This window comes from Urocitellus parryii, chromosome 3 (assembly GCF_045843805.1).
Source record: "Urocitellus parryii isolate mUroPar1 chromosome 3, mUroPar1.hap1, whole genome shotgun sequence".
NCBI classification, from domain to species: Eukaryota; Metazoa; Chordata; class Mammalia; order Rodentia; family Sciuridae; genus Urocitellus; species Urocitellus parryii.
This window is the reverse complement of record NC_135533.1, coordinates 145,118,249-145,142,101: the sequence shown is the minus strand read 5'-3', so window position 1 is coordinate 145,142,101 and position 23,853 is coordinate 145,118,249. Positions and strand designations below refer to the sequence as shown.

The 23,853-nt window shown below is 41.6% G+C and overlaps 1 protein-coding gene across 3 annotated transcripts in view; it reads left to right on the top strand.

Moving 5' to 3' along the window:
* Cit (citron rho-interacting serine/threonine kinase) overlaps positions 1–23,853 on the top strand; it is a 157,953-nt gene that overhangs the window by 4,161 nt on the left and 129,939 nt on the right. For all 3 annotated transcript variants that reach the window (XM_026403400.2, XM_026403399.2, XM_026403398.2), the window contains exons 2-4: positions 439–580; positions 9,824–9,999; positions 16,497–16,598. In XM_026403400.2, coding sequence (XP_026259185.1) covers positions 439–580; positions 9,824–9,999; positions 16,497–16,598 — 420 coding nt within the window. The remainder of the gene's footprint in view (positions 1–438; positions 581–9,823; positions 10,000–16,496; positions 16,599–23,853) is intronic.

Sequence of the window (23,853 nt, the reverse complement as noted above, 5' to 3'; positions counted from 1 at the left end):
GTCAGAACAAGCACGTCCAGAGTAAGTGTTCCCAGGAGCCTCAGACCATTAAGAATGAAGGACCTTGTTTTTGAGAAGGAATCTTGCTATGTTGCCCAGGCTGGTCTTGAACTCGTGGTCCTTCTGCCTCAGCCCCTCAAATAGCCGGGATTAAGGTGCATGCCACTGTTCCTGGGTCAGCACCCTTTCTTGTTTGTGACATGCTTGTGACGTTTTTTTCTTTCCAGCTGCTAGCAAGAGAAACCCACAGTAATGGAATTGTGCAAGTGACGATGACTGTCAATTGGTGCTGCTTTATAGAATGAAGCCCCCAAATTGTGCTGGTAGCGTGTCGTGAGCAGTTAGTTGAGTTGGTGGCTTGTAATTTACTGTGTGGATGTTATTGATCAAAGCTTTTCGTTATTGACAGTGTCTCCATCTGCTGTTGGCTGTTTTTAGGGGAAACCACCCTTTATGACTCAACAGCAGATGTCTCCTCTTTCCCGAGAAGGGATATTAGATGCCCTCTTTGTTCTCTTTGAAGAATGCAGTCAGCCTGCTCTGATGAAGATTAAGCACGTGAGCAACTTCGTCCGGAAGTGTAAGTAAGGAACTTTTTCTCAAAAACTGTCCTGATATAGAACGCTAGAACAATGCTGCAGGTGGAATGAGAGAGTGGTTGGTGGTAGTGGGTTAAAAACTCTGGTCTGAATAAGACAGACCCAGACTTATGTTCCTCTTGTTGGAGCTGGGAGATCAAGTAAGTCAAGTTTCTTGGTTGTGAGTGACAGAAACTCGATTTGAAGATTGAATGTATTGACCATGAAACTCGGAAATCCAGAGACGAGTCAAACTTCAGGCATAGCTGGTTCTAGGAACCTCAGTGATGTCCCCTGATACATTAGTTATAGGAGACACAGTGCTTACGGGCCCATGGTATTTAAGAGATTTGTTTTAACTAGCTTCATTTAATCTCAAATCATAAAAAAATGAATATAGTAATGATTCTAGACTATGGCCTTTATTTTATTTTTAAATTTTTTTTTGTGCTGGGGATTGAACCAAGGGCCTTGTTCATGCTAACAAAATGCTTCATCAATGAACCATACCTCTAGCTCCCTGGATTGAATTCTTTATATCAGTGTAGTCATAAAGTGTAACTTGTTGTCATAAATGTAATTTTATTTTATTTCTTTTTATGGAGAAGGGGCTGGTGAAGGCAAAAGAGCCTGAGGGCCTTTCAGAGTCATAAACCAGCCCTGCCTTCACCCTGGTTCACACTTTGCTCAGCTTCCCTGTGGTGGGGAAGTGCCTCAGTGTTTGCTCTGTCCCAGTTTTATGTTCTTTTAGTTTATACCAATGTTTTCAACCAGTGGTGATTTTACCCTGCAGGCTCTCTTGGTAATATCTGGAGACACTTTTTGTTGTCATAACTAGGGGCATCTAATGGGTGAGTCAGAGATGCGGCTAAATATCCTAAAGTGCACAGGACGGGCCCATTCAGCACAGAACTTTCTGGCCCACAGTGTCAATAGTGCCAAATTTGAGAAACCCTGCCTTTTACAACATTGCCGTGTTACCTACCACTCTAAACTTGAGTGGCTTAAAGCAATAGTCGTCGTATTACCTCTCATGAGTGTGTGGGCTGACTGAACTCAGCTGGAGATTCCTCTGCTCTGAGAGACACTGGCCAAGATTGCAGTCATCTGGGGCTCTCCTGGGCGGGGAATGTTCAAGATGGCTCACTTAGTGTCTGGCTCCCTGCTGGAAGGCTGGGCTCAGCTGTGACTCTGAGATGTACTCACTCTCTTTTTCTCCATCCATCCTCATGAAGTTTCAGCACCTCCCTTATGTGGCCTCTACATCAGGGTTCAGGGAGCCACAGTCTGTGATGTGCAAAGCTCTCCTTGGACACGCCATGCCTGCATGTTTCTGTGTTGCCTGTGGCCGCTGTCACACCACAACAGCATTTGAAGATTTGGAACAGAGATCAAATGGCTTGCAAAGCCTAAGCCAGTTACTCTCTGGTCCTTTAAGAAAAGGCTTTACTGGGCTGAGGTTGTGGCTCAGCGATAGAGCGCTTGCCTAGCATGAGCGAGGCACTGGGTTCGATCCTCAACACCACATTAAAAAAATAAATAAATAAAGTTATAAAAAAGATTATTAAAAGAAAAAAGAAAAAGAAAAGGCTTTACTGACCCCTGAAGTGCATGGTGTACAGCAGGATAGCCACACTTCCCAAATGGTAGCTCAGGGTTTCCAAGAGCATAAAAGTAGAAGCTTCCAGGCTTTCTTAAGGCTTAGTCTCAGAATGGACATGGAATCTCTTTGGCTGCTGGGTTAGCTTTTTGTTACTATAACAAAGTACCTGAGATAATGTAAAGAAAGGGAATGTTTATTTATTTATTTATTTTCTTACATACATGACAATAGTGGAGTGCATTACATTCATAATTATCCATCCACAGCATAGTTTTTTGTAACTCTGTATATAGAGTATGTTCACATCAAATTATGCCATTATACATGAGCTATTTTTTTTGCATCACAATTCTTAATACACTTTTATAGCACAATTTAACATATCTCTGTTTGTATATAAGGTATGTTGTCACCAAATTCATATCTTCATACATGTATTTTGTATAATGATGACCGTCTCCTTCCACCATCCTTGCTATTCCTCTTCTCCCTCCCTTTCCCTCCCACCCCTATTCCCTATCTAGAGGTAATTTTTCACCCATGCTTTCCCTCCCTGCCCCACTTTGAGTCACCCCCCCTTATATCAGAGAAAACATTCGGCATTTTGTTTGGGTATTGGCTAAGGGAATGTTTATTTTGGCTTATAGATTTGAAAGTTTCAGTCCATGATTGGTTGGTCTCATTGCTTTTGGGCCTGTGGCCAGGCAGTACATCATGGTGGGAGTGTCTGGTGGAGGACACCTGTTCACTTCATGGCCAGGAACAAAAAGGAGAGAGGAAGAGTTGGGGTTCCACTGTCTCCTGTAAGGGCATGCCCTTGGTGACTGCAGTTCCTTTCACTAGGCCCCACATCTTAAAGGGAGGTGGCCTTTTGTTCTCCATGTGGCTCGTGATGTGGGCTCATATATTGGGTCAGGGAACTACAGCCTGTGAGGTTTCACCGCCTCCCAGTGGTGTTCAGCTGCCGCCAACCACCAAGTCTTTAACACATGGGCCTTTGAAGGATATTCCAGACCCAAACTAGAGCAGCTGTGTTACACTATTTTAAGCAAATCATAAGGGCCGCCCAGATTCCACACATGAGCATGCTCCACAAGGACACGAATCCCAAGTGGCATGTTTCTTTGGGTACCATTTTTGGAGACCAGCTTCCATACCCTTCCCAATTATTTTATTCCATTATAGATTTATACAATACCAGGGAAAATTTAATTGGCTCTGCTTTGGGTCATTTGACTGTCAGGAGGTGAAGTATTGTGATCCATCTGGTCTGGACTCTCCAAGTTGTCAGGGCATGGTGATTACCAGGACCTCAAGGGATGGGGATGTGCAGTTACCCAGAGGAACTTGGGGTGCTGAGTAAGCAAAATGGATGCATTTCCACTCTACTCACCTTCAGTATTTACACATACCTGTCTCTTCTTAGTTTCTACATCTGTGAAAAGGGTGTGATGTATGTCTAATAAGGCTGTGAATGAGTTTATAGGCAGACTAGACTTATGTTGCCTGGCTCATTACGGACACTGTATGTTACTCAATAATGATAGTCATCAATCTCAACAATATTTAATACATTGTGTACCTTCAAAATGTACCTGGGGTATTTGTTCATCATTATGTATTTATTTGAATATGCTTCTGCCTTCTTTTCTTGAATGTTGAAATTCTCAAGTGAAGAGTGGGAAGGGAAAGGAAGTGCATTCCAAGGACAGCCATCTCCAGACCCCTCCTGCTGGCCTTGGTTTCTTTCTTTCTTTCCTTCTTCTTCTTTTTTTTTTAAAGATTGATGTGATTTTTTATATCTTTATTTATTAATTTTTCTGGGTACTGAGAATCGAACCCAACACCTCATACATGCTACGAGCGCTCTACCACTGAGCCCCAGCCCCAACCCTGGTCTTGGATTTTTAAAAGCAGTCGATTATCAGGAACCATTGAGTCATCTGGGACTGGGTTCAGGGAAATTCATGTTGTTCTAGCAGAAATCTCTTGCTTGTAACTTTTCACATTTTTATAGAGTCTTTTCCAGGGAGGAAGTGAAGAAGTCATTATTGAAATCAGGTGATTACATTAATATAGTTGGTTTTTGTTTTGGAATATAAGCTTTGCTTTTCCATGTGGAGAGGTGTCTTTCAGCTGCTTCTGCCAATTTCTTGGGTGTCTCTGAAGAGATGGAGATTTTCTTTGGGGGCTGATGTGGAAATAGGACAGAGACTCTCTCTGCAATAGTGTCTCTAGCAGGATGCCCCGATCTTGTGCAGAGTGGGGGTGTAGAGACAGGAAAGGAGCATCTGGGAGCCGGGAATGATTTTTGTCTTCCTTTATTTCAGTCACGTGTCACTTAACTGTGGGACTGTGTTCTGAGAAATGTGTCTTTAGGTGGTTTTGTCATTGGTGGGTGAAATAGAGTGTACTTACAAAACCTGGATGAGATAGATACATAAATCACTTGACACTGACCTCTTTCTTTATTTTTATTTTTTTAGTTGTGGATGGACACAATACCTTTATTTTGTTTAGTTATTTTTATGTGGTGCTGAGGATCGAACCCAGTGCTTCATATGTGCGAGGCAAGAGCTCTACCACTGAGCCTCAGCCCCAGCCCACTTTTTTTTTATAACAAATAGAAGGTGTATACTCTAAAATAATGATAAAAGTATAGTATGTTAAATACATGAACCAGTAAGATAGTCATTTATTATCATTATCAAATATTATGCTCTGTACGTAATTATATACATTACATTTTGATGTGACTGGCAGCTCAATAGTTTGTTTACACCAGTATCACCACAAACTCATAGGAAATGCATTGTGCTATGAAGTTAGCATGGCTGTGATGTTGCTAAGCAACGGGAATCTTTTAGCTCCACTCTAACCTTATGGGACTTCCATCACATATGCTATCCCTTGTTGACCAAATGGTGTTATGTGGCGCATGATTCGGCTCTTCAATCTATCTCCTGTGCCTAAAACAGTGTCTGGCATATATTAGATGCTCAATAAACCTTTACTAAATGAGCATTTTTTTAAAAAAATTAGAGCATTATAGTTGTAGATAGTAGCTGGGTTCATCCCAACAAAATCATACATGCATGGAATCTGACCCACTCCATTTCAGTTCCTGTTCCTCCCTCACCAAATGAACACATTTCTAAGTAAACAAAATAAGTGGCATACCTTAAGTGCAGTGTCATGATTTGTTTAAAAAAAATAGCAAATGTGATAAAATGTACAGAAAAGTATTGATAATGATCAAAGTTAGGCTGTTCTTGGTAATTTGAGAGTAGCTGAAATTTTATACGTTTTTTTTGTCGTTAATTCTCTGAGACAATAATCTTCTGAACGTTCACAACTTTAGAATTTATGAATGCATGATAACTTTTGAGAAATTTTTTTTTTCCCAGCTGGAAATACAAGACAAACGTGAAAGGTTAAACATCATGTATTCATCCTTTGGGCTGCTAAGGTGGGGTAACTTGTAAGCAAAGGAAATTATTGCTCACAGTTTTCCAGACTGGGAAGTCCAAGGCACCAACAGAGCAGTTCTGGTGAGGGTGCTGTCTGCTTCAAAGGTGGCCTCTTCCTGCTGTGTCCTTATGTAGCAGGAAGAGTAAATACACTTCTTTCAGCCTCTTCTGTAAGAGCACTAATTCCATTCCTGAGAGTGGAGCCTTCAGGGCTCACTCACTCCTGCAAAGCTCCACCTATATTCTCACTCTGGGGATTAAGTTTTGAAACAGGGCCAGGCATGTTGGCGCAGGCCTGCAATTCCCAGGTACTTGGGAGGCTGAAGCAAGAGGATTGCAAGTTCAAGGCCAGCCCCAGCAACTTGGCCAGACCCTGTCTCAAAATAGAAAGAACTGAGGATGTGGTAAAGTGCCCCTGAGTTCAATCCCCAGTATCACACACACAAAAATATTCCAAGACAAAAATTTTGGGGGAGGGGAGACACAAACATTTCAACCGTAGCACATCATATACATAAGTAGTGAGAGAAAAATCCCTCAGAATTTTTATCTGAGATAACCATTGCCAATGTTCTGTGCATAATGTTCCATTTTTTTGTGTGTGTGTGATTTAAAAATATTGATTATGGAAATTTACAAACAGAATAGTATGAATCCCTGTGTACCAGTCAACTGGCTCCCGGGTTTGATGGCCCATTTTGTGCGTGTTCTAACATTACTTGTTTAATTTTACATGACATAGATCACAGTGTACAATGTTTTTCTGCTCTCTTTGCTCCCTTAGTGATAATATTTACTCAACAAATATTTCCTGACACTTAGCTATGTTAGGGACTGGGTTGCAGCGGTGATCGAAACAGACAAACATTTCCTGTGGGAATATACATTCTAACATATGTATAATGATGGACACCTGTCATTCTTTTCAACATGAGCTTAATTAACATTCTTTTGTGTGGGTGGGTTTTTAGATTTGTTCCATTGTCCTCTTGATGGACCTTTAGTGTTTATCTGATATTTTTGTGACAACTGTTCCCATCATGAGCATTTTCATATGGATCTTTTCTGAGGACATGTGTGAGGCTTCTGTGAATGATGGATTCCTAGAAGTTGACATGTTTGATTACTGAGTTTCAAAAAAAGAAGCAATACATGCAGCACTCACTTTTGCGTTTTGCTCCTTGGTCTGAGTGTTTATCTGACAAAGCCATACCTTGTCTGCATTGTCATTATAGAGCTTTTTGGGTCTTTCTCTTCACCTCAGTATTCAGTACTGGGCCCACAAATACTTAAAAAGTGTATAGGGCTGAAGGGTTGATGTGGTCCTGGGGTCTATAGAAGCAGCTGATATCGTGAGACAAATAGTGAAGTTTTTTATTTTTATTTTATTTTATTTTTTTAATATTTATTTTTTAGTTATCGGTGGACATAACATCTTTGTTTTTTTTGTATGTGGTGCTGAGGATCGAACCGCTTGAGCCACATCCGTAGCCCCAAGTTTTTTATTTTTTCTAGTCATAGACTTGATCTTAGCATCCTGCCTCTTCTCCTTAATAATCCAAAAGACATTGGATAAAAACATGGTGATTGGGAATGGTTTCTTTAAATTCTCAGAGTATCGGGGCAATTTTGCCTACAAAGCAGTTTGTCTGCTTGTATGATTGAGATGCCTGGCAGTCTCCAGTGGCAGACCCAGAGTTATTAAGTTGGGCAATGCCATAAGGCACTTTGGGGCCCAAGGCCTGATAGGAAATTAAGAGGGATTTGCCTTGAGTCCAAGCAGTGATGAAATCAGGTTCAACCCAGAGAGGTGCAAGTCAGCGTATTTGATGAATTGTAATTCAAAGCTCAAATACATGACATGAAAGAAACTTGGAAAGGGACTGGGAAGGAAGACAGGGCTTGGCTGGCACAGTGTTGTCAGGACCAAAAGAAAATGCCATGCAGCTCTCAACTTTGCCTCCATATTGTATTCTTCATGGAGTATTTTAGATTTATTTTTTATAGTGGTCTCAATGAACTCATGTGGATCCACCAGAGGGGATCCCCAAGAGATCAAGGATGACCAGATGAAGTGAGTGTGGTCTTTGGGTAGGAAACCCTCAATATGGTGGAGTTCACCATTTGTGCTTTAGAGAATTCAACTCCACCCTTAAGACAAAGGAATGGATAATAATAATTACAGCTGCTTTGGCTAATTCATCAAAATGCCACTCAATGACTGTGGTATGAAATGGCCTGTCTCTTTGTTGTTCTTCTCCTCGTGTGAATGACTCATAGAGTTGAATGTGACTCCAGAATATGGTGTTCATGGAGAATTGGTCCCAGGATCACCTGCAGATATTAAACTCCTTAGATGCTCAAGTCCCTTATATGAAGTGACATAGTAACTTGTGCACAAGTCAAGTGTTCAATTCTCTTATATGAAGTGACGACTTGTACACGTCCTCTTGTATTCTTTAAATTATCTCTGGATTTCTCATGATACCCAGTATAGTGTCTACACATCACTTCATTTGCATGGTTCAGTGTAGTACTCGGTGCATGGCAAGTTCAAGTTTTGTTTTTGAAACTTTCTGGAATTTTTGATTTTTCCAAATATTTTCCACCTCAGGTTGGTGGAATCTTCAGATGCAGGTTATCTAGATGTGGAGAGTTGACTGCTCCTAATTTTGTCTAGTGCCTGACCACTGGAATGGCCATCCCTTCCAGTTTCTTGAGGATTCTAGTATCTGTGGGGAATTTCAAGTTAGCCTCTTGATTTTCCACATGACACTTTCCTGTGGGATTCTCCAGGATATATATATATTTTTATGTTGGGGATTGAACCCAGAGCTTCCTGCTGAACTACACTCCCAGCCCAGGATAGTTTTGATTATGGATATCTCTTGCCTTTTTTTGGTGTATAACCCCTGTATGTGACACAGTTCTTTCATAATGTGCAGGATTCTATTTTTAGCTCAGTCATTGCAGCTCTTCTCCATTCTTACAAGTCAGTAAAGTCATTGCAGGTATAGCCATGTCTCAGCTTAGTGTAGTTAGAGTTAATAAATGCATATGAATTTCCAAACCCACCATCCATTTAGTCCACATTGCATTCCTAGCTGATCTCTGACTGTGGGACTGGACTTGTAAAAGGAATAAGACTGTGTTAAGCAAAAGATAGTTGCAAGCCCATCCAGATGTGTGATAATGTTACCCTGCAGAGTAAATGTCAGACCTCTGTTTGGTCCTTTGGGCTAAGCTCTGTCCCCTCTTTTAAGCTTTGCCACATGTTAAAATGTCTTAGTCAGTTTTCCGTCACTATGAACCTAAGAAAATCAACTTAAAGGAGGAAAGATTTATTTTGGCTCATGATTGCAGAGGTTTCAGTCCATGGTCACTTGACCTCATTGTTTCTGGGCCTGTGATGAAGCAGAACGTCATGACAGGAAGCAAAACTACTCAACTCTGGCAGCCAGCAAGCAGAGAGCAGTAGGGAGGGAGGGAAAGAGAAAGAGGCTTTTATAACCAAGCCCCTACCCTAAAACCCATTAAGCTAAGAATCCATAATGATTGAATCCATGGATGAGGTCAGGGCCCTCATGATCCCCAAGGCCCCCACTTGTAAACACTGCTACACTGGTCTTCAACACATGAGGTTTGGGGGGGAATGTTTCAGACCCAAACCATAACATAAGGCAAGGAAGGAGTTCCTAGAGCTGACACAGTGCAAGGGAGATAAACTTGGGTTAATGGGTTAATACTGAGCACAGCACATGGCGTTAGAATGGAATGACCTGGAAGCTAACACCAAAGGTGATTGAAATGACAATCATGTTGCTTGTTTGACATTATAAGCCAGTCTACTGATGAGCACATTGGGCCAACACTGCCCTGCAGCCCTCAGAGAAAGAAGAAAGCATGGTTTGTAACCTTCCTCCCTATTTTCTGAGTCTACAGGATTCAAATTATGGCTACCATGGAAACCGTTCTTTGGAATTTCTGGAGCCCTTAATTTTAACTTAACATATAAAAACACTTTTGTGCTGATTTTATAATTATTCATGATGGATGAGAAAGTGACTAAATGTCTTTTGACAGGGAAGACATAACTCTTTTTCCTTTGTTTCATAAAGATGCATATATTCCAAGTGCTTTATTTACCTGGGCGTGACTCCCTTCTTCTTCAGATTCTGACACCATAGCTGAGTTACAGGAGCTCCAGCCTTCGGCAAAGGACTTTGAAGTCAGAAGTCTTGTAGGTTGTGGCCACTTTGCTGAAGTGCAGGTGGTAAGAGAGAGAGCAACTGGGGACATCTATGCCATGAAAATCATGAAGAAGAAGGCCTTGTTGGCCCAGGAGCAGGTAAGAGCATTTTAACATTGGCCCTTCCCCTGTCTGTGCCAGAATGTTCATTGCAAAGACTATAATCTGCTGAGCTGTCACCTAGGATCCAGCAAGTTTTCCTCTGACTCCATAGTTAATTATGGTTGCATGGGCACAAAGCTCTCTTGTGTTCTTAGCTCTTCTCTGATGTTAGTTCATTTTGAAGGCTCACAAATTTCCATTGATTTCTGTATCATGATTCTATACTTTTTTATTTTCAGAACCAAATTGGTCTTTTAACTCATGATTAAGATCTTTTATGACTGTCAGCTGGGGATCCAGGGATGTGCATATTATAGGGGAAATCAGATAGCATTTGCTTTTATATGTGCTTTAGATATTTGTGTTGTGGACATGTATATTTGACTTTAAAATAGGCCTTTGAAGAAGTTAAATAAAATTGTTACGTAGCTAGAGTTGCTTGTTTGATAACAGGTTAAGAAGTTATTTTTTTGGTGTGGTATTTTTCTTTCTTTTAAGAAAGGCTGCTGTCTCTAGGCATATTGATTCATCTGCTGTGTTTTAGAGAGACTACCATCAGCCTTGGAGTTCAGAGAGTAATTTATTAGTTACAGGCATTCTGGTGCACATCATGTGTCCGATAATGTACCCAGCTCCACAGGAAGCCTACAGAAAGAATTGAAGTTCCACGGCTATTACTTTCAGGGTTTAATAACAGCCTTGGAAAGTGGAGAAAAAAATGCAAGCATTGAAAGCAGGTGCTTACCAGCTAAAGCATCACAGAGGGGGAGAGCAATTAGCAAATTCATTAATGATGATGTGAGGAGAGATGTCCTGTAGCCCAAGACAGTTAGGGAAAGTCCTCACTGATGAAAAGGAAGGTATGTTCTGGGCAGAGAGAAGTGGTGAGAGCATGTGAGGTAGAAGTGTGGCCATCAGTGACATGGTCTGGGCACAGAATGCTCTGTAGGGGTGTGTGTGTGTGTGTGTGTGTGTGTGTGTGTGTGTGTGTGTTTAGTGATATAGAACAGATATACAGAGAAATGGTTGGGTAGAGGACAATTGGGAAATCTCAAGAATCTTATTTTTTTTAATTGTGTTATAAACATAACAAAATCTCCTTGCATATCCCCATTTTTGTGTAAGATTCAGTGATTTTAAGAGCATTCACAATGTCATACAACCACAACCACCATCCATTTCTGGAAATTTTTCATCATCCCAATCAGAAACTTTGTACTCATTACACAATACCTCCCCATCTCCCCCCAAGAACTGTTGTTTTGAATTGCAGTTCACTTCTTGAGGTACCTGGGATCATTTAGGCTTTTGGAAGGAGAGGTTGGGATCAGAGTCTGGTTCCCAGTGGATTTGAGTGACTGCATGTGGCCTCTAATCAGAAAAGCAGTGGAGAGTGGAAAGCTGCTTGTCAGAGACCAAGGATGATGTGGCCTCTGTATTTTGGAATAAAATGTGAGCAGCATCATAGGAAGGAAAAATGATGGATGTTGCAAATAGTTTGGAAGACAGGAGTGGAGCTGTTCACCCAGCCTCCCATGTCAGGGTAGGAACCATCCATCATCAGTGCACACTTGGTGAGCATTCACTGTGTTGGGTGTATTTCTAGGTCCTCGGGTAGAGGCCTTAGATGTAGCTCAACCTTGAAGTGCTTATGTCTTAGATGGGAAATAGTGCATGTAAGAAATGGATTCAGGGGGCTGGGATTGTGGCTCAGCAGTAGAGTGCTCACCTAGCACGGGCGGGTTCAATCCTCAGCACCACATAAAAATAAAGGCATTGGGTTAAAAAAAAAAAAAAGAAAAAGAAACAGAAACAGATTCAACATTCCACACTGCAGGCAGATCATAGAGATGTTCAGACAGATGTGTCCTTCTTCAGATGAATGACCTGAAATGACCATGTGTGAGGTGTGGGCTGAGCTTTTTAAAATCACACACATGCAGGAGTTAATGAAAACCATCCACCCATTTCTTAAGAGGGTGAATGTAAGAGAAAAGAAGGGTCCTTCTTGGAATCCTGGTAAGGGTTTGGGATTTAAGGACATGAGAGAGAGAGAGGCTAGCACAGGGAGAAACTGAAAGGAAAAGTTGGAGAGGAGGTTAAGGAGAAGTGGTATCCTGCAAGCAAAGCCTGTCACCTGGGAGCCCAGAGTCCTGTGACAACCAGAAGAGGTCCTCAGAGACCATTTACTTTAATGGAAGTTTCAGGGGTCAGAGTGAGTGGCAAGTAAGTAAAAGTGGAGACTGTTGCGTTCGGCCAATCTCCATGAACACCTTTTCTGTGTCAGCAAAAGGAAGGGGTAGCCTCAGGGGCAGCCAGTGACTGGGGCTGGGGGGCTGTGCTCCACATGGCTTGGATGTATCCCTGGGGGTGTGCATGGACAAACTATTTAAAAACATTTGATAACTTAATGTTAACTAGCACATCAAAGCCTGTACTTTCACAGTTGTTGGAACTAAATGGGAGGTTTGTTTGTTTTTATAGAGCATTATAATCATACATAGTAGTTATATATATTTTGATGAACTCATACATGTAAGGATTTCAGTTCCCATTCCTACCCTCCTCCCTCCTCATTCCTCATTCTCCTTCCTCTCTCCTGATGTTCCTTTCACTAGTGTTTGTTTATTTTTGATTGCTACTCTCTACATATACATAAAGAAATTTCCTGTGGTACATTTCTATATGCATATAACATGATTTTGTTAAATTCATTCAGTGTTTCCTACCCTTTCCCATCCTGGGAGGTATATTTAAGAATCACATTTATTTACATTTTGAAGCAATCACAAATTTATAGAAAAGTTGCAAGTGTAATGTATCAGTCGGGCTCTCAAGAGAAATGGAACCAGTATACATGTGTGTATATAACCATCACATACGGTATGGATATATTTTTAAAATACTTTTAAAGTTGTAGATTGACAAATACCTTTATTTTATTTATTTATTTGTATGTGGTGCTGAGGATCGAACCCAGTGCCTCACACGTTCTAGGCGAGTGATCTACCACTGAGCCACAATCCCAGCCCGACATACAGTATGTTTTTTCCTGAAATATTTGATGTTTATAGTTTGCTCTCCATATTGGTGGGTTCTGCTTCTGTGGATTCAGTGAACTGAAAAATGAGAAAAATATTTAGGGGGAAAATAATCGCATGTGTACTGAATATGTATTGGCTTTTTCTTTTTGTCATTATTCCCTAAAAAAAATGTAGGATAACTATTTGCATAGCACTTATAATGAAGTATTAAAAGTAGCCTAGAAGAGATTTTAAGTATATGGGAAGAATTGTGTGGGTTCTATGTAAATACTGTATCAGGGATTTGAGCATCTGTAGATTTTGGTATTTGTAGGGGTCCTGAAACCAGTCTCCCATGGATACCAAGTGATGATTGTATTTGTGTGTGCAAACACACACATACATACATACATGCACACATGTATACACACAATATATATGCACTACAATTTACATACACACAAGGATCATATAGAATATACACATAAAATGCATGTGTATATACATTTCTGTAGAATTTATTTCAGGTGGTTGATTTTTATATAATGTGGAAACTGGAAATCTAAAGTTTGCAGGGCAGGAGAGTAGGCGGAAATTCTTGAGTAGGAGCTGATGATGCAGTCCTGAGGCAGAACTTCTTCCTCAGGGAAACTGCAATTTTGTTCTTAAGGCCTTTCAACTGATTGGATGAGGCCCACCCAGGTTACTGAGGAACATCTCCTTAAAGGCAACTGATTGTAGATGATAACTGCATCTTTGAAACACCTTCACAGCAACACCTGGGTTAGTGTTTGACTGAATAACTGAGTGCTGTGAACTAGCCAGGTCAATAGGAAGAATTAGCCGTTGGAAAGTACAATGTTTCCCGTGCTGAACCCTTTAAAAGTAAGTTGTCAACCTGACCTGTACTTCTAAACTAAAGTACTTCTGAAACTTTAGTGTGTATTTCCTTCACCAAGGACATTCTCTCAGGAACTACCACACAACCATCAAAATCATGAAATGATCTGGGTGCAGTGGTGCATACCTGTAATCCCAGTGGCTGGGGAGGCTGAGACAGGAGGATCGAGAGTTCAAAGCCAGCCTCAGCAATAGCGAGGTACTAAGCAACTCAGTGAGACCCTGTCTCTAAATAAAACACAAAATAGGGCTGGGGATGTGGCTCAGTGGTCGAGTGCCCCTGAGATCAATTCCAGGTACCCCCACTTCCCCAAATATCAGGAAATGAGTAATGAGGCCTTAGTGCCTGCTAATCTTCAGACTCCCTTCAGGTTTCACCAGCTGTCCCCATTACATCTTTTAGATCAAGGAACCAGTCCAGGGTCACACCTGACATTTACTTGTCCTGTCTCTTCAGTCTCTTTCTTAATTTTTCCTGGCTCTTGTGACCTGTATGATTCTGATGATTATAGGCCAGTTGTTTTGTAGAACTTGGATATGTCTGATATGGCTCAGGCTTAGATCCTGGTTATAGATCGTTGGCAGAAATATTGCAGGTGGGAGATGCTGTTCCAATTCACTATTCCGATTCCCAGGGGTTTCCATTTGTCACATTCTGGGTGATGGTCACTTTGATTACTGCATTAATCTGCTTGCCATGCTCTTCTACTGTGGAGTTAAGCTTTCCTCCTTTGTACCCAAATCAGAATTTTAGGAGGAGGTTCCTTCCAACAATGTAAATATCCTATTCCTCATAAAACTCATGATTTATTCATTTGTATTTATGTGGACTTGATTTTTTTTCTATTTCAGTCAATGTGTTACTATTGTAACAATCTGTTACTATCATTATTTATTTTTATATTGAATTGTCTCCAAGTTGTCTCTTTAGGTTGGCTTTTGTGTCCCTCTGACATATCATTCTTGAGTACTTTCTTGTTTTCTGGTACTGCAGGATGTCCTGGGTTTTCACATATGCTTACTTTCCCTGCATCAGTCTTTTCTCCAAGGAGCCCTGTTTTGTGGAAATGGTGTTTAGAGGCCAAGATCTGGACACTGGATGTTCTGATTGCTACTGGGATGACACTGCTCTCAGACTCCTTTCAGGGGACAGTGCTAAGGAATACAAGTATATATGTACAATATACCTACTTATACAGCACGCACACACACACACACACACACACACACACACATTTACTTCTGTATTTATTTCTACGTAGCTATGTATTGAAAACTATATTCACACTAGTATTTTCTAATTCCAATCCAACTGAAGAGGGTTCATTTTAGTTTTCACCCTTTCCATGTTTATAACTATGTTAGTCAGCTTTCTTTTACTATAACAAACACCTGAAAATCAGCTTATAAAGAAAAAAGGATTATTTTGACTCACAGATTATAGGATTCAGTCCATAGCTATTTGGCCCTGTTGCTCTTGGGCCTGTCCTGAGGCAGCAACATGCAGCGGAACTCTTCACCGCATGGTCAGGGTGTGAAAGCACAATGAAGGGCTAGCGTCTCCCAGCATTCCCTTGGAGGGCATGCCTCCAGTGACCAGAGGACCTCCCTCCATGCTCTACCTCTTAAAAATCCCCCATGGCACAGTGGGCCGAGAACCAAACCTTTAACACATGAGCCTTTGGGGGTCATTTATCCAAATCATAGCAGTAACCCTCTTCTCTGAGATTGTAAATTTAATATTTTTACGTACTTTTTCATCTGCCTGCATCCTCTCTACTATCTTTGTTGTTATCCCCTGTCCCCTTGGTGAGTCCTAATAACTTGTTTGAGATCACCCTTACATGTGGGTGTCCTCCTTCCCCTGTGTTGGCCCCTGATAGCCACACTGGCTGCCTCATGCCTGGTGGCCACCCTGTACACTGCCAGTTACTGATGCCCTGCTCTTGGCACTGAGGTTCCCCAGTGCTTCCCTTGCACTCCACCGCTGGCCTTCAGACCGAACTGTTTAAGAAGTTACGGTGAAGAGGGGCAGAGATATTTATTTATTTTTATTCTTTTTTAGTTTTACATGACAGTAGAGTGTATTTTGACATATCAGACATACGTGGAACGTAACTTCCCATTTTTGTGGTTGTACATGATGTGGAGTTACACTGGTTGTGTATTCCTGTATGAACATAGGAATGTGAGGGACAGAGATATTTAAATTCCAAGGAAGTAGGTTGACTTTAAAGAAAGATGCTAAGTAAATAATTGAACAGTTATTATGTGGCTCTGGCAAACATTGTGAACCAAGTAGGTGAATAACAGATTTGTGGAATGCCAAGCTATGGGATGGCTTTTTTTCTTTGGAAACGTGAGTTTAAGGGGCTGGGGATGTAGCTCAGTTGGCAGAGTGCTTGCCTCACATGCACAAGGCCCTGGGTTCAATTCTTAGCACCACCAAAAAAAAAAAAAAAAAAAAAAAGAACTGCAAGTTTAGGCTTCAAGACAGAGCAAAGGTCACTCCCCTACCCCCAATTCGGATCTTTGTATTATAATTATCTAAAGGGTTTCTTTTTTCCCTAGGTTTCATTTTTTGAGGAAGAACGGAACATATTATCTCGGAGTACAAGCCCTTGGATCCCCCAATTACAGTATGCCTTCCAGGATAAAAATAACCTTTACCTGGTGAGTCTTTACATCCATCTCTCTGGAATGAGCCGAGCTCCTGACAGGCAGGTGCCACAGTTGCAGAGTTGAATGTGGTTCTTGCCCCTGACGTCCGTGGCACCTCTCATTCATTCAGTCACTTTTCTGACTCCCAGGTGTCTCCCTTTTCTCCTTGTTCTAAGATGAAAAGCCAGCCCATTTAGAAACACCTGGTGCCTCCTGAGTCCTGCAGCTCTGGTTTAAAGGGTAATAACAAGAAATGGCTTATTTGGGAATCATCTGTAACTGCTTTTAGTAGAATCTTGCTTTGATTTACTTTGTTAGGAGAAAATGCAGCCTGTTCTCACTCATGGAGAAACTAGAAGAGTTGATCTCCTACAAGTGGAGAGTAGAATGGTGGTTTCCAGGGGCTTGGAAGGGTGGGGAGGGCAATGATAGAGGAAGGCTGGTTAGTGTGTACAAAAATACCAACATCAAGGAGGCTTGGGTGTTGGTGTCCTCTAGCACGGTAGGGTGACTATAGCTAACAATTTATTATACATTTCAAAATAACTAGGAGAGAAGATTTTGAATGTTCCCAATGTAAACATGATAAATATTTGAGGCAATGGGTATGTTAATTATTCTGGTTTGATGATTGCACATTGTATACCTCTTTTGAAATCTCACACGGTACCCTACGAATGTGTAAAATTATTATGTGTCAGTTAAAAAAAAGAGAGAACCTACACGCTGAGACATGTATGAAGTAGGATAGATAGGTCTCTATTTTTTCCCCCCAAATCCCCCTCTAGGGAGACAAGTGTTAACGGTGGTGATGTTCTTTTTGACCCTTAACTATGGCCTGGGGGGCAAGGGGGATTGAATCTGCTCATACAAAAATGGTATGTTACTCTCCATCTGACTCTTCAGCTTGCTTTTTTTTCTCTTTCTTTTCCTTTTAACACTTTATCCCAGACACCCTTGCATGTCAGTACATAGAGGTATGCTTCATTCTTTTTTATTTTTGGTGCTGGAGGTTGAACCCAGGGACTTCACTGAGCTGGCCCCTGCTTCTTTCTTCAGGATGGCGGCATAGTTTTCCCTGGTACACAGGGAGTCTGATTTAGGGCCTTGTTTAGGTTCTTGGGGGATGACATTCATAAGTTTAAAACATGTATCCTAGGGCTGGGGTTGTGGCTCAGTAGTAGCGTGCTCTTCTAGCATGTGCAAGGCCCTGGGTTCCATCCTCAGCACCATATAAAAATAAATAAATAAAATAAAGATATTGTGTCCAAAACAATTTTTGTTTCTGACTCAGCCCTTAAAACAAGGCTAAGGTGGGTGTGGGGGCACCTGCCTGTAATCCCAGTGATTGTGAGACTGAGGCAGGAGGATTTCAGATTTGAGGTCAGCCTTAGCAACTTAGTAAGGCCTTGTCTGAGAATAAATTAGAAATAAAATAAAAAGAAGGGCTGGGTATATATCTCAGTGGAAAAGCACTTCTGTGTTCAATCCTCAGTATCAAAAACAAAACAAAACAAAATTTATCATATTACTTTGGATGGAGATAAACTTTAATAGAAGCTCACGTAACAAAAAGTGAAGAGAGATGAACGGTCATCTGTCTTGGACTCTTGCTGGGCACTTTGTCTGTGATCTGCCTTGGTTTCCTACTAGTTGAGAACCCAGAGCCTGTGGAGAAGCCCCTGGTGTCACCCAGCCTTCTGAGTGAGTGTGTTGTCACATGAGGCCTTGGGAGCCTGGCCGTGCACTGGCGTGTCCCTTTCCATGGACACTTTCTTTCCTTGGGACTTGGAGTGTGGATCCCTCACCTCTTCTGATGACCTTGGTGTATTTCTGGGGTCACCTCTGTTCCAGGCCACTTGCTGTCCAGGGGACACTTGCCTTGTGCTCTCCGTGTCTCGTGGAGCCTGTCCTGTTTGGATGGACCAGCTTCTTCGTTAGCTTTCTGGATATAGCAGCACTTCTGTTTGTTTTATTTGCTTCTTGGGTGTGTGTTTGTGTTGTTTTGGGTATTTTACTGAGAGTTCTTTAAGAGGTTAGGACACCAGCTTGTGGGGTTAAGCCTCATTTTCAAGGCAACATAGAGCATAGGCAGCCCTGGGGTCAGGATGACTGAGATTTTTTTTTTTTTTTTTTGCAAATATTGGGAGTCCACAGTTTTCCTGTTTGCCCTTCACTGTTCTGTAAACTCATTTTTCTCTTCCTTTGGATTAAAGAGCTCACCTTGATGCCTTATCTCATAAAGCTGCTGCTTCTTACAGTTCAACATTGTTTGGGATTCTCATGCAATGAAGGTCAGTTTTGGTACAGGTGATGGCCAATTTTGAGTTTCTGTGTAATGGAACTCAGTGGAAGATTTAGTGGTCTAGTCACATGTGGTAAGCTACTGCTCAGTGGCTTGATGGGCACCTGCTTGCCTTCCTGGAGGTCAATGATGAAGATCAGAGGGGTCTTGTGGGGAACCCCAGCTGCGCTTTTCCTCCTTGCTGACTCTAGTGCTTTGTCATGGTCCAGTGGTTTTCAGGTGACATCTTCAGAGAGTGGTATCTGGGCATTTTGAGAATTTCCTGCTTTGGTGTCATCATTCTTATTACTACAGCCTGGCTTTGTCATAGTGGAAGGAACCGTGCCTTTCTTTTTAGTTCTTAGTTGTGGATTTAGCTCCTGGGAACTTCTGCTTGGATAAAGCCCTCCTGTCATACCTCTCAGAATGGTGATGGCTGCTGGTTCCTCCTCTAGGACAGGGTCCCAGCTGCGGGGGTTTTTTCTTATTTAGTCACTCTGGCTGTGGGCCATCCCTCTTGATCTTACCCCTGGCATTGACATCTTCAGTTTCTTTTCAGACTTTCCATCTGCCGTCTTGCAAGATGGGAAACATCTTAAAAACAGCTATTTTCTTAAGTGCTGTTTGTCTCAGACCATTGATACTTGGATTCAAGAACATTTTTATACCCTTCTTTAGTAGCTCAATTGAGTATTACCAACGGGATCTTGCAATTATTTCCTTGTCTGTATTTTCTTCTCAAGTGATTTGGTATTTTGGAGTAAAATGCTTTATAGAGGTATGATTTTCATATAGAAACTCAAACAGCATGGGAATGATGATGTGTTGATAGTTCTACTATCCCTTATCTGTAATTCCTAAATGCCCAGAGCTCTGAATAACCTCAAGTTCTTTTTTTCACTTGTTTGGCAGCAGAACTGACTTGAATTCAGTTTGCATCAAAGTCTGACCTGAACTCTTCAGGCCACTTGTCTCTTTATTTATTCCCTTTAGTGTGACTATTCACGTATTTTGCCACAAAATTATGAATGCATTTGATTATGAGGTGCTGATCCAGCCCCTTATTGAGGTGGTATGTAATATAAAGTGTATGCTTCACTTGGCCTTTCCAAAATCTGAAACATTCTGAGTCTCCAAACACATTCTGCTGCAAACTAAGGGAATCCTGGATTTGTATTGGCACTGTAAAGAACTGAAATTCCATCATGTTTATTGGCCACTTATAGATCACTAAATCTTTGGAGCTTGGTGAAACTTAGATATTGTGGTAAGCTCCCCTGACAGTTGAATGCCAATTTGTAATGCTAATATAGTTTAATTAAAGATACATTTTAAATCAATGAAAAACAAATAAAATTCTACCTACTGTGCATCTTGGCCATCCTTGCTTTCCAGTCCTACCTCTCCTGAGTGAGACCCCTCTGTTTTCTTTGGCCTGCATTACTGTCGTAAACTCCCGAGTGTTCTCCCTGCCATCTGTCTTGCCCCACCCCCCAGGTCGCCCACATACTGCAGCCGAGTCATCTTGCTGTTAGAATTCTTCAAGACGCCCCACCATCACCTGGAAGAAGTTCAGACTCTTCTGCGTGGTTCACTTGCCTCCGAGTGCACTCATCCAGCACCGTTTCTCTCCTTTCGTTTTATTTGCATTCTGAACTTTCTTTGGATCTTTGACCTTGCTTCTGACTCTTCTGCATGCTGTTCATTCTTTCTCTATTTACCTGACTAACTCCTGGTTTTCTTTCTGGGCTTGGATCAGATGTTGCTTCTAGAAAACTTCTTGGACCCTCTGCTTCTGGGATGAATGCCCACTGCTCTATGCCCATAGCACCCTCTACTTTACCTACATGAGTGACAGCTGGGCTCTTCCACTAGGCTACTTTCTCCATGAGGGGAGCAATTATCTCTCTCTTGTTCCCAATAGAGCTTTGCCAAATGAATGCCTAAGAAATATTTATTAGATGAATGTATGATTAATTTCATAGAAATCTGATTTACATACAAATTTACTTATTGTGTTACAAAATCATATTATGTTAGCAGTGGGAGTTTTGCTCTCTCAAGTACGTAATTCAAGATAGATCCAATAAGATTTTCAAAAATTGGAATGCAATGCAGGGAAATTGAACTTGGTTTCTTTCGAATTTTGAGGCTTAAAAATTTCCATTTGTAGTGACATACCAATGAATGAGGCTTACCATTTTCTGGTGCATAGAAAATGGTTGCGAATTCCCTTTTACTGTCTGGTTCTATATAACAGGCTAGTCTGGTGTTCTGGCAGGCTGCCCATGGAAGCAGTGCTTTGTTGATCTGGTTCATGGAGAAATCTGTTCAGTTCTGTGCAACAGATGCCTTCATCAGTGTCCTTCAGTGAAGGAGCTGATCTTAACAAAGAAAACATTATTTTACAACCTGCCACTTTCAGTATTGTTGTATCTAAATTTTGTTGTGAGATTTTTTTTGGGTTGATATTTTTCATATTTAGGGGCTCTTCAGACTGCCCTTGCTCTCAGCCTATAATTGACCCATGAACTTTCTTTCCCTCCTGTTACCTTCCATTGTCTTCTCTCTGTTCATTCCAAATGTTTGTCCCCAGTTGGACTGAGAAGTGTTAGTTATGGTATAAGTTCAGCGGCTATTACAAAGAGTCTCCAGTATCCATTCTAGGCTAATGGAACAGCTCTGTTGTATTTGATAATCCAGGGACCCAGGTTCCTTCCATCTTGTGGCTCCTCCATTCCTTACATTTTTTTACATGGTTGAAGTTGGGCCATTTCATGTTTTTGTTCCAGCTGGCTGTTAAGAAAAAAGAGCAGGGGCTGGGGTGGTGGCTCAGTGATAGCATGCATGAGCTAGTGGGTTCAATCCTCGGCACCACATAAAAACCAACTAATGTATCCACATAAAACTAAAGATACATAAATAAATATTTAAAAAAGAAAAAAGAGCAGGAATTCAGAGCAGGCAAGTTTCTTTCACACAGAATGATGTGGAAGTAGGGGCCACCATTTCTTCCCACATTCTGCTTGCCAGAATTTAGTCATGTGAGTGCACATCTACCCACCAGGGAGACTTGGGCATGTATTGTCTAGCTGCATGGCCTATGTCCAGGTATTGTTATTACTATGGAAGAAAGGAAGGATGGATTTTGTGGGGACAGTTGAGTCTGCCACAGAGGAGGAGCTGGGATTTGAAGCCAGGCCTCCTAACTCCACCTTCCATATTTTGACTCATTGTATTGCACCACTTTATCCGAAATGATTGCTGATTGCCTCATGACTGTGATGTGCTGCTTGGGATTAGCTTTTTATATATCCTCTCTCACTTTTAAACTGCACCTGTGCAATTTGGAGTAACCTGGAAGTGGACTGTTTCTAGGTACTGACCCCAGGGACTTAGTGAACACCCCCCCCATGATGTTTTTGTCATTGGGAGCCAGGAGAGAGTTAATGAATGCAACTCCATTGTTTACTGAAATGTGCAGCTTATGACAGTTTTGACAGCGAGACCATGTGCTGTTTTGATCTCTTGGCTAAGATTATCTGATTTTTCAGGCACTTCTCAAAACTCACCAGGCATGTGCTCACGCGCTGCCACTTCAGAAGCCAGGGTTTCGAAGCCAGCTGCCCTTCAGAGAGAGGCTGTTCCTTGGAATATCGTTCTTGTTTTATTACTTTTCCTTGTTTGGTCTCTCCAGAGTTGTTGGCCTTTTCAGCTTCAATTTTCTCATTGTCGGATGAGATATTAATTCCTTTTTTTGACCCCAATTCAGTTGCTGAGTGTGTTATTGCCTTGGCAGCTGGGGGGTGGGGGGTGGGGAGTAGGGGTGGGTTCTATGAGTTTTTTGTGCCTTTAAAATAGTTGTTTTGTGTTTTCAGGTGTATCTCACCTGAGTGTGCTGAGAGTTTTGCCATTTTAGGAGCCACAGTTTAATCACATTGTCCTCCTTTGTTCCCCTGGTTCAGTAGCTCTGGGTGGGACCCTGAAATTTGCATTTCCATTAAGTGTTCAGGTGATACTGCTGCTGCTGCTCTGGGGATCTCACTTTGAGAATCGTTATCTGCCGCTCTAGCTCTGGTTATTTTCTGATCATTGCTTCTTCCTCTTGTCCTGCCAGCAATAGTGTACATATCTGAAATCCCTTTCCTTGTCTTCCAGGCCCAGGAGTGACACATATGTTCTTGCTGTTGCTAGCCCTGGGGTGTCCTATCATACTATGTTTGTTTCCTTTTAAGCTAATTTGTACCTTTGTAAATAACCCCTTCATTAATTAATGTCCACAATTACCTGGTTTGAGTGTACTGTCTCTCTCTTGCCAAGATTCTGGATGATTCAATCCTCAATAAGGGCTTTTTTAATAGATGGTTGAATCAGACTGGGATTCATATTTTCTGAGACAAAGGGCCTTCTCTCTTTTTTTTCTGGGTCACCCAGCCCTTCATGAAGAATAATATAGGGTCTCTGCCAGGTGTCACTCTGCTTAAATAATGCCTTCCCTTCCTCCCACGTGCCAAAGATCAGGAGAATTGGAAGATGATACCATGGAAGCCATTGGTATCATCACATTTTTTTTATAAATGTCACTTCAGTCATGCTGAATGTGCAAGCATTTCAAGGTAACAGTTTCAAGACCTTCTTAACCACCCTAGAACAGCATGCCTCTAATGATGCCTATTCAAATTATAACAGAGTCCTTGTCTTAGTCTGTTTTCTGGTGCTATAACCTGAGACTGGGTAAATTATAAAGAATAGAGACTTAGATAGCTAATGGTTCTGGAGGATGAGAGGTCCATGAAAATGACTCTGGTATCTGCTTGGCATCTGGTAAGGGACTTCTTACTGCATCATCACATGGCAAGAGAGAGCAAATATGTGAGTCTGGATTTCTCTGCCTCTTCTTATAATGCCACTAATGCCACTGCAGGGGCCCCACTCTCCTGACTTCATCTAACCCAAATTACTCCTGAAAGGTCCCACCTCAAA